Source organism: Nicotiana sylvestris, chromosome 2 (assembly GCF_000393655.2).
Source record: "Nicotiana sylvestris chromosome 2, ASM39365v2, whole genome shotgun sequence".
NCBI classification, from domain to species: domain Eukaryota; kingdom Viridiplantae; phylum Streptophyta; class Magnoliopsida; order Solanales; family Solanaceae; genus Nicotiana; species Nicotiana sylvestris.
Genome location: NC_091058.1, coordinates 18,806,042 through 18,816,816, shown reverse-complemented (window position 1 = coordinate 18,816,816; position 10,775 = coordinate 18,806,042). Strand labels below are relative to the sequence as shown.

General features: G+C 36.8%; 2 protein-coding genes across 2 annotated transcripts; both read right to left on the bottom strand.

Annotated features, from left to right (window-relative positions):
- Positions 1-5,406: 5,406 nt before the first annotated feature.
- LOC138883155 (uncharacterized) lies at positions 5,407-6,090 on the bottom strand. The gene has a single exon (XM_070163818.1). The coding sequence runs from the start codon at positions 6,088-6,090 to the stop codon at positions 5,407-5,409; it is 684 nt and encodes a 227-aa protein (XP_070019919.1).
- A 1,994-nt stretch (positions 6,091-8,084) lies between these two features.
- Positions 8,085-10,130, bottom strand: LOC138883148 (uncharacterized). Its single transcript, XM_070163812.1, has 2 exons — positions 9,740-10,130; positions 8,085-8,119 (listed from the first exon to the last, which is right to left on the bottom strand). The coding sequence occupies exons 1-2, from the start codon at positions 10,128-10,130 to the stop codon at positions 8,085-8,087; spliced, it is 426 nt and encodes a 141-aa protein (XP_070019913.1).
- Positions 10,131-10,775: the final 645 nt, after the last annotated feature.

Sequence of the window (10,775 nt, the reverse complement as noted above, 5' to 3'; positions counted from 1 at the left end):
ATTTCCCCTTTTTGATGATGGCAAACTTAGAATTTCTATTCCCCATTAGAATCAGATTCTTTACATGTACTGGTCACATCTGTTCCGTACTTGGTTCCTTGAGAACGTTTGACAAATCATCAAAACATGAAACATCATAACTTAGAGCAATTTCCCCCTTTTTGATGATAACAAACCCAAAATTAATGTTTTCCTTGAGAACCAGATTCCTCACATGTTTCCCTGCGGATCAGACCTATAATCAACATGTTATCAGCAACATTCCCCCTGCGAAGCAAAGCTATCTTTTATGCACAACACAACATATCAATTCGATTCTGTTCCTCCCCCATGTTGACACCTATATAACTTTCCCCTTTTAGCATCATTGAAAAAAATAACAGAAGAAGCACAACCAAAAAGAAGTTCAATAACATTAACTTATGTCATTTGGGCAACACAACATAAACAATAACAAGAACAATAAGTGCATGTTATTGCACAAAATAGAATGAATGCCCATAGTAGAGTAATTATAATAAAAACATGGTAGTTTCAACAATACAGAATATGACAATATAAACAACTAAAGTACTAATATCATCAAAAATAGGAATTAAAAGAAGACAGGAATTTAAGGGAATTTGGAAGGAGTGAAAGACATGGATCACTAGACAGGAAGAAAAGTAAGGGGCTAAGGCATTGATGAGCTTGTCCATTCGTTCATTCACAATCCTTTGATCAAGGATCATATGCTCTCTTAGGTCCTCCATCTATTTCCTCAATCTTTCATTCTCACCCTTCAACTTAGCATTCTATTCTGCAAAGGGTCCACGGGGACCTGGTTCTCTACCTATCTGAGCAGGCTGAACCATCAACCAGATCACCAAGAATCTCCCCAAGCTTCTTCTCATCAAGAACAAACTCAGTTCCATGCACATATAGTATCATAGTATCACATACAACATAGAAGTTTTTACTTCTTCCTAAACATTGGGACTTGGAGGAACAAAGAGGTGATTCTATTTTTGGAACTCAGCAATGCCAAGAAGTTCCTCCATTTTTCAGCAATATCAGCACTCTGCCTAATAGCACTTTTGAGGCTTCAGAGTCTTCTACCTCTCCAAACCCGATAACTCAATCTTTTGATTCTGTAAGGAACCAGGTTCCTTACCCACGCTACCCTTTCTTTCCCTGAGCGGCCATGTCTCCCTCTTCTTCTTCTCAATCTGTTCACCCTTATCATTTGTTGCATCTTTCTTAACCAACCTTTTTTTCTCAATTTTTTTTTCACAAGTGAAGATTTTTCCACTTTATTCTATCCTTCACAATCACCACATTAGCAAGTCACACCACTTTATCATCAATCAACCTACTTTTCATCAATCCTTTTCACTGGATCGGAAGTTAGTTTAAACACAGAACTCAAAAAGAAAAAGATCAACACTAGAATTAACATCCTGAGAAGGACTTGATGGATCAGGCCATTCATTCAGTTCGCCTTTTTGCAGCACATTCAACAATTTCTCTATCCTTCAATACTTCTACAAACCCAACAATAATTTCAGCCTCACGCTCTAGAATATTAGCTCTACCCTGTTCCCTTTCAGTTAAAATCCCATCAAAATCTACCAAAGACTTGTTGGGATTTTGATTCAGATGGAGTTAGGATTTTGGAAAGTGACAGAGTTGGGTTCACTTATGGCATATTTGGAGAGAAGGATTCTGTTAAGACAAGATTAATTTTGGTTTTGAAGTAAAGAATCAGTTTTGGTTGGGTGTAAGAGAAGGAAGTGATTTTTAGGGGCAACGTGTCAGTTCAGAAAAAGTTTAACGTTTTAGACTTCAAAAATTAGGAGAGAGGCGAAATAATATAATGACATGACACTTCAGCAGATTAAAAAGGTATATAAGTATTGGAGAGACTACTAACCTGAGTCGCAGGAACTAGGTTCCTTGAGGGTTTTTGAAAATCTGAGCAAAGACTTCTAAAAGTGCAATGTCACTCTTACTTGTTTTGTCCTAAAACTGCCATGTGTGTATACTTGTAACAGTATAGATTTGAGTTAGATGTTGCCGAAAAATACTTTTTAGCATTGTACCTTTCCTTCTTAACATAGCCAACTATCGAGGGACCAGGTCCTTAGTTGAGCTTAATCAACCCCAACTCCAGACGATTTCTTTCCAAATGTTCCTTGATCAACACCTTGGAAAGTGATAGAGTTGGGTTCACTTATGGCATATTTAGAGAGAAGGATTCTTTTTAAGACAAGTTTGATTTTGGTTTTGAAGAAAAGAATCAGTTTTGGTTGGGTGTAAGAGAGGGAAGTGATTTTTTGGGGCAACATGTTTGTTCAGAAAAAGTTTTAACATTTTGGACTTCAAAAATTAGGAGAGAGGCGGGAATAATTTAATGACATGACACTTCAGCAGATTAAAAAGGCATATAAATATTGGAGGGACTATTAACCTGAGTCGCAGAAACCAGGTTCCTTGAGGGTTTTTGAAAATCTGAGCAAAGACTTCTAAAAGTGCAATGTCACTCTTACTTGTTTTGTCCCAAAACTGCCATGTGTGTATACCCGTAAAAGTATAGATCTGAGTTAGATGTTGCCGAAAAATACTTTTAGCATTGTATCTTTCCTTCTTAACATAGCCAATCATCGAGGTACCAAGTCCTTAGTTGAGCTTAATCAACCCCAACTCTAGACGATTTCTTTCAAAATGTTCCCTGCTCAGCGCCTTGATGAAGATGTTTGCTACCTGGTTCTCCGTCTTCTAGAACTTCATACAAATCAGACCCTTTTTAACATTTATCCCTTAAAAAGTGATGTCACACATTAATGTGTTGTGTCCCCTTGTGTTGTACTGGGTTATTTGCCATGATTAGAGCACTTGTGTTATCATACAACAATGGCATACGATCTGTAAACACACCCAAATCTTCTGGTTGTTGCTTGATCTATATCAGTTGAGCACAACAAGAGGCAACATCCACATATTCAGCTTCAATAGTAGAAAAAGCCGCAGAGTTTTGTTTCTTGTACCTAAGAGATCAAACATGACCCCAGAAAATGTGCCATTCCAGATGTTCTCTTTCGATCCACCAGATATCCAACATAATCAGCATCAGCATATCCAACCAAGTCAAAATTATCTCCTGAAGAATAGAAGGGGACCAGGTCCTACGTTCCCTTAGGATACCTCAAAATTCTTTTGGAAACCTTCAAGTTAGATTCTTTTGGGCTTGATTGGAACCTAGAGCACAACCCAACACTAAAAACAATATTAGGTTTGCTAACAGTCAAGTATAGAGGAGATCCAATGATACCCCTATATATAGTTTCATTGACAGGAAAGCGAGGTTCGTCCATGTCTAGACAAGTAGTAGTGGCAATAAGTGTATCAATGGTCTTAGCATTCTCCATCTCAAATCTTTTCAGCAACTCCATGAAGTACTAAAACTTCAGAATTTGATGGACCAGGTTCCTCCATTTTTGAAACATCATTGACATCAACATAATTATGACTTCCACTTCTTTGTTCTGCATTAGGAGTACCTGATGCAACATCAGCAACCCTATGTTCAGCTTCAGTCAAGGTGATAGAGGGACCAGGTTCCTCTGTGCCTTTTGGAGATTCCGCTGCATCTTCTTCATCGCTCTGCTTTACCTGACACATCAAATTAGTCTTTCAATTTGCAATATTTATAGCTTCACCGGGAGCATTTGTCAATTGTCCATCTTCATCTTCTTTGTTATATGACCCTTTGTCGCCATTGTTGAGAAAAATCCAAAGGCTCTCAAGTAAGTCAGCTTGGGTTTTCTCCCATTGATCAGTTCATGGAGAGACTTCTCGAAAAGGGACCTGATCATGCACATGTTAATCAAGTAGCAGGCAATGTTGACTGCTTCAGCCCACGAACCAGGTCCTCCATAACCAACTTGTTTAGCAAATAAAAACTCACATGCCCCAGCCATCTGCGCCATAACTCAACATCACCATCAATGACACTTAGGCATGTTAGATCACCATCATTCAGTGAATCAAGGTCTGCAACATAGATGTTCTTGAACTTTTTGGCTATCAACACCACTTCACTAGTTTTAAGATTGGTGACAGTGCAAGATTTGTACAAGAACTTCACTCCATTTTCCCTTATCACAGATTTGAGACACACTCAACAAACTATAGTTCAAGCCATTCACATGGTACACATTTTCAATTTCAATTTGGGTCCCTTATAAAAATAGAATGGGCGGATCAAACTTCTTTTCGCCCATCCAGGCAACATATATTTTCCTCTCAGAGGACCAGGTTCCTAAATAGTATGCTTCTTTTCAACAAAAACTTTATTTTTCTATAAAGACTGAATTTTAAATTTATAAGAGTCTTTGTAATGACCAGTTTGACCATAATGAGTGCACAACCTATTATCAGCCACAATTACATACTTGCTATGGGGATTATACGAGGTTTTAACCTTTTGGAACCCGATTCCTTGCCAGTTTCTACCATTACTCTTGTATATAGACGTTATTATATCAGAGGACTGAATCCATTTAAGTGACTTATCAAGATCATTTTTAACCCTTTCCAGATCCTCCTAAAGTTATCTATTATTTTCAAGCTCAACAACAAGACTTGTTTTAACTTTCTTAAGTTCACTCTCAAGCTCAAGTTGAGCCTCACTAGCAACTTCTTTTGCTTTAGGGGTATCCATCCATTTTTTAATTTGGTTTTTCAACAAGGTATTTTCTATGGTTACTTCTCCCTTATGTTTCTTCAAATATACAATAAAAACTAACATATTGTCCCCTCTTGTTCTATGTCACCAATTTCTTCAATTAGAGCATTTTTCTCATTAATGAGGCTATGATAGGCATCAATCAACCCATTTGCTAAGGACATCAATTTTTTCATAGAGTAAGTTTTTAAATTTCTTTGAACATCAAGAAAACTTACCTCTTCTTCCTCCTTGTCCTCATCATCATCAAATTTAGCCATGAGTACGAAGATTGGCTCATATTTTGAAGATTCATTGTCAACAACCATCATAGATACATCTCCTTGGTCGTCCTCACCTTCAGATTCGCTGGAGGAATTTCCCCAGTCAGCCTAAGCTTGCTTCACCATGTTGTCAGCAGCATTGAATTTTCTGTCAGGGACCTGGTTCCTCTTAGCCGCCTTATCAGTGTTGGTTTTGTAATTATCATGCTTATGAAGAGGGGAGTCTTTAATGAAGTGTTCATGTTTTCCATACTTATGACAACAGTCATTTCCTTTGAAATTCTTGCTGAAACTTCCTTTTTTTGGGATCCCACCATTTTTACGAACCATCATTTGAAATCTTCGAGCGAGATACATCATGTCAGATTCATCACTACTTTAGTCAGTGTGGGAAGCTTTGAGAACCAGGTTCCTCTCCTACTTGGGATCTCTTCTTTTAAGATCCTTCTTTCTCTTCATCTCATATGTTTTGAGATTTCGAATAAGCTCGTCAACAATCAGCTTGTGCATGTCTTTGGCTTCAGTGATAACATTAACCTTGCTCTCCCAAGAACCTAGTAAAACACCGAGTATCTTCCAGACCAGCTTGTTGGTTGGAATGATTTCACCAAGTAAATAAAGATCATTAATTATGGAGGTAAAATATGTATGCATCTCTTGAATGAACTCATCCTCTTTCATTTTAAAGAGTTCATACTCAGTTGTAAGCATATCTATTTTGGACTGCTTTACCTGAGTAGTTCTCTCGTGAACCATTTGAAGAGATTCCCAGATTTCCTTGGCAGATTCACATGCCGAGATACGATTATACTCGTCTGGTCCAATACCGCACACAAGAATCTTCTTTGCCTTGAAGTTCTTCTCAACAGCTTTTCGGTCACCACCATTGTATTCTTTTTTTGTTTTTGGAATAGTCCTTTTTCCCTCTCCAACAGCCTTCATAGGGACAAAGGGACCATCACAAATCACGTCCCAAAGCTCGGAGTCCTCAACAATTATGAAGTCATGCATTCTTGTTTTCCACCAACCATAGTATTGGTCGTTGAATCTTGGTTGTCTGGATGTTGATTGTCCTTCCTTGAAGTTTAGTGGAGTAGCCATGTAGATCCTTTCTAGGTGTTAACCTTTTAGAAAGAACCTGCTCTGATACCAATTGATAGGAATTAGGAGTCTACCAAACTATATAGAGAACTAGGTTCTCTATCAGTTCCCACAATAAGCAAAAGACTATAAAACCAAACAGTATAGGGAACTAGGTTCTCTATCTGTTCCCACAGTAAATCAGCAATAAATAAAGAACACGTGATATTTACGTGGAAAAATTCTTGCTCAGGAGATTAAAAACCACGACCTACCCTAGTAGGATTTCAACTCCACTAAACCGAACAAACTTCAGATTAAAACCTATTGCAATCTAGGAATTAAACTCTTAATCTCTCACTCCTTACAATAACTTTATTATAAGCACTTTGTAATAAATCTATTACAAAGTAACAAAATTTGACTAACTCAAGTCAAGAAACTAAATCAAACAGTGGTTTAAATATTTCCTACAAAGACACTCCTTGAAAGTAGTGTAGGATTACAAATGAAGAACAAAATGACAAAGACTCAACAAACCTAAGGACTTAAGATATCTTCAATCTTTGAATCCGGTCTTTGAGGTTACAACAACTTTGTTCTTGAGAGAGATGGTAGCTAGCACTTGAGAGAATATTATCTTTTGATCTGCAAGTGTGTGAGAGGTGAAATCCTTTGCCTCATGTGTCACGCCCTAACACTATGTGACCGGCACCTAGTATTCTACCCGACCTGAGTGAACCATCCTATAGATTAATACACATCTATATGTTTAATAGGAGGATGTGAAAGGCTCTTCAATTTCAATCATTTTAAGATATACGCAAAACATGAATAATGTCTTTAAGTAAATATTTTCCTTTGAAGGCAAAGCTTCATAAAGATAAAAGAAAATTTCGTTCATGCACACCATGTAAGTAACCATAGGATTACAACCCAAAATGAATACTACTGTTGTTTATGGAATCTCTATGACATGAACTGAAACAGTCAGCCAAGGCATAACCCGGTTGCTTAAAAGGATATTAATATAATAAAGTCCTCCAGAAATACAAACGTGAAGTCTCACCAAATAACGTCAATGGGGAAATGTAGAGCTGCCCTATCCAAGCGGTTCAAGTTGCTCAGGTCCAGCCCCTGAAAATAGAAAATAGAAATGTGGCCGAAAGGCCTAAGCTCCACATGCCTAGTACGAATCATGAACCGTTCCCCAAAAGGAAAATAGGACGATATTTAAGAAGACATAAGATATGCAATAATAATCGATATCAAAAAAGAAGTATTCATATCAATTAACAATTTAAAAAGTACAATAAAATAATATGACAAAACATATTTCAAAGTCTTCCTTTATCATTGATCTTTGAAAAATCATGTTAGATTTTTCATTTACCGGGAGCACTATACCATCACCGACACGAGAGAAGGTTAACTAGGTTATGTACATAGCGGCAAGTAACATATACCCTACTTGGTCAGGTCGTCTCATCATTGTGCTGCACGAATCGACTCAGCCATGCTAATAAAGTAGCACAATAGTACCTCTAATGGGAAGTACTCTGTCGTAGTCCCCAATCGTAAGGTAGGTTCTACGCCTACACCGGCACGTGTAGTTTCATAACTTAATGAGGAAAAATGTCCAAGGTCAATCTCGGTGAATTTAAGTAACTCCCAAAACCTTTATATTATAAATAATGATATTTATAGCCAAATCAACTATTTGAGAATATTTATATCCAGGATATTTTACAACTCATGTATTTTCATTTCAAATTACTACAAGTGCTATTCCTTATTTATTTAGTTTTTTTTAATTAAGATACAACATTTCAGGAAAATAGTATTCATATTACTTAAATATTTTATGATGCAAGAATGGTAAAATCCCAACTCACTCGTCCCCACAAGCTAGGATTTACATTTTGAAACTCAGTTTAATCGTGTTTCGATATGAGTTTGGAGAAAAATTCTGAGGGTAGTAAGTTTCAACGTACCTCAAATTGCTTCCAACCTTATCACAAATGATCCAATAACTCCAATGAGTCACGATCTACATATACAAACTCACATAATTCAAGAACGAATCACAACGATACTACTAAACCAATTAAGTGTCTAACACTTAAATCCAATCTTGTAAGTTTAACAAAAATCTTCATTTGATTATTTGAATGACAATCCTTGAATTTTAACTCCAACTTATTCAATAAACTTGTTATGGAATCTAGTCCTTCCACTATAAACTCAAAATAACATCGTTCAAACAACACCCATTATTATTCATCATTCTTACCAACCAACTTTTCAATTTCAAGACTAGCTTCTAGGGTTTTATGAATAGATGTTTAAATACAAATCTAACTTCATAAATATACTCTACTACGCCCGTGGAGTATGGTACATAAGATTGGAGTGAAGAAATTACCTCTTTGTCAAACCCTAAAAGTTTCAAGATTTGAGTTTCTTGAAATGTCCTTGAGATTATCTTCAAAAATTTATGAACCCCACGATGTTGGAGGGTTAAAAGATATAATAAATGAATTAAATTTATCAAAGAAAGGCATTTAATTCTTACCTTGAAGATGTATTAATTATAAATAGCTGCTCCTTCTCTCTAATCCCCAAGACCAAGTCAAATATAATATAATCTCTCCCTTTACAAAATGCCTACAAAAACATCAGCTGTGGATTCTAAATTTCGGGTGTTGAGTTGCACGCCTTCACTGGGTTCTAATTTATTCCATCACAAAATGAACATTTTGGTCTTCAACTTTAATCATTCTATTTCCCACTTACTTTTGTCTTTCATAATTACTTCCATTATTTCCTTATCCTTGTTATTTAATTAATTCCATTGTCCCCTACTTGTCTCTTTATTGGCCAACCACTTTTCCTAGTTTTCTAAATCCTTTCTCGTTGACATATTAAGACTAGGATTTTAAATCCTTGTTTTCCTTATTAAATTCCAACTCTTCAAGTTGGTTACATACCATTGAATTCTCAAAATTTCAGCACTTATGAATAGAAGCTTGAAATGCTCCAAATGCATTTGATGACCTTGTAACATCCACTAATTCAATGATTAACTATTGATATTGTACCTAAGAATTCCAATAGCTTTGTTCCACTCAAATAATCACGTAGCTCAGATTTAATTACATTGCATTCTCAAGCTCAAAATTAGTAGGAGTTAACTAAAAGAATTTACGGGGCTTTACATTCTCCCCCACTTAGAAATATCCGTCCTCGAATGTAAATTTCTTGTCGTGTTAAAGTCTAAAAACATAATCTCCGAGCCTTTTGCTTACTCCTTAACTCTTTAAGGCTTCAAAATTTGACTAACTCTCCAAAAAAAATTTAAAAAATTTCAGTAGAGTTTCCTTCGTTAATAGGCTTATCCCAAAATTCCAACCTTATAACGAGTTATAAGAATACAATATAAAAGGCCTTACATGGCTCAACTCAACACAACTACCTTAATGAATGTATCCGCAATTTCATATATCTCCGGACATCAGTACTTAGCCTCTCCCAACATCACAACAATTAAATTTATCGACATAAGATATGTCTAACAACCATGTGCAATAGATAAATCAATCAATCACTTGCCCCATGGAAGTAAATTATAATAAACTCTAAACTCAAAATTTTAAAAAAATAGTCATACCTGAAGTTGCGAATAAGTGTGGATATCGAATTTTCATATCTTCCTCGGCCTCCCAAGTAGCCTCCTCGACGTCATGATTATGCCATAACACTTTAACTGAAGCTATGTCTTTAGTCCTCAACCTACGAACTTGCCTATCAAGAATCTCAACAGGTTCTTCGTCATAAGTTAAGCCGTCATTTATTTCTACTACTTCTAGTGAGACGATGTGAGCATGATCATGCACATACCCTCGTAGCATCGATACATGAAAAACAGGATGAACCAAAGTCATCGATGCAGGTAACTCCAGCTTATAGGCTACTTCCCCAATCCTTTTCAAGATACGATATGGGCCAATGAATCTAGGACTTAGCTTGCCCTTCTTCCCGAATCTCATAACGCCCTTCATTGGTGATACTTTCAAGAATACTTGATCACCCTCCTTGAACTCCAACTTAGGTCAATGTACATCTGTATAGCCTTTTTGTCGACTTTGTGCAGTCTTAAGCTGTTGTTGAATCAAAGCCACCTTCTCTAAGGCATCATGTACAAGATAGGGACCAAGTAGTCCTACCTCTGTCAGCTCAAACCATCCAATAAGTGATCTACAACGTCGTCCGTACAAAGCTTCATATGGAGCCATCTGGATACTAGCATGATAGCTATTATTGTAGGCAAATTCGATCAGAGGTAAGTGTTCATCCCAGTTCCCACCAAAATCAAGGACACAAGACCACAACATATCCTTAAGTGTCTGAATAGTTTTTTCAGCTTGTCTGTCAGTCTATGGATGGAAAGTGGTACTCAAATTGACACTTGTACCCAATCTTTCTTGAAAGGACTGCCAAAAATGAGCAGTAAATTGGGCCTCTCTATCAGATATAATGGAAGTTGGAATCCTGTGAAGTCGGACAATTTCTTTCAAGTACAACTTAGCATACCGTGGTGCCGTGTCAGTCAAATTTACTGGTAAGAAATGCGCCGACTTCGTAAGTCGGTCTACAATCACCCAAATAGAGTCATGCTTCAAGTGAGTGCGAGGAAAACCCACAAC

What these genes read in the sequence shown, in the direction of transcription:
- LOC138883148 (XM_070163812.1), bottom strand. Translation starts at nt 10,130, where the DNA reads ATGAAGGGCGTTATGAGATTCGGGAAGAAGGGCAAGCTAAGTCCTAGA. An exon ending in ACACTTATTCGCAACTTCAG is followed by an intron (nt 8,120 to 9,739) that starts GTATGACTATTT and finishes TTGTATATGTAG; the next exon opens with ATCGTGACTCATTGGAGTTA.
- LOC138883155 (XM_070163818.1), bottom strand. Translation starts at nt 6,090, where the DNA reads ATGGCTACTCCACTAAACTTCAAGGAAGGACAATCAACATCCAGACAA.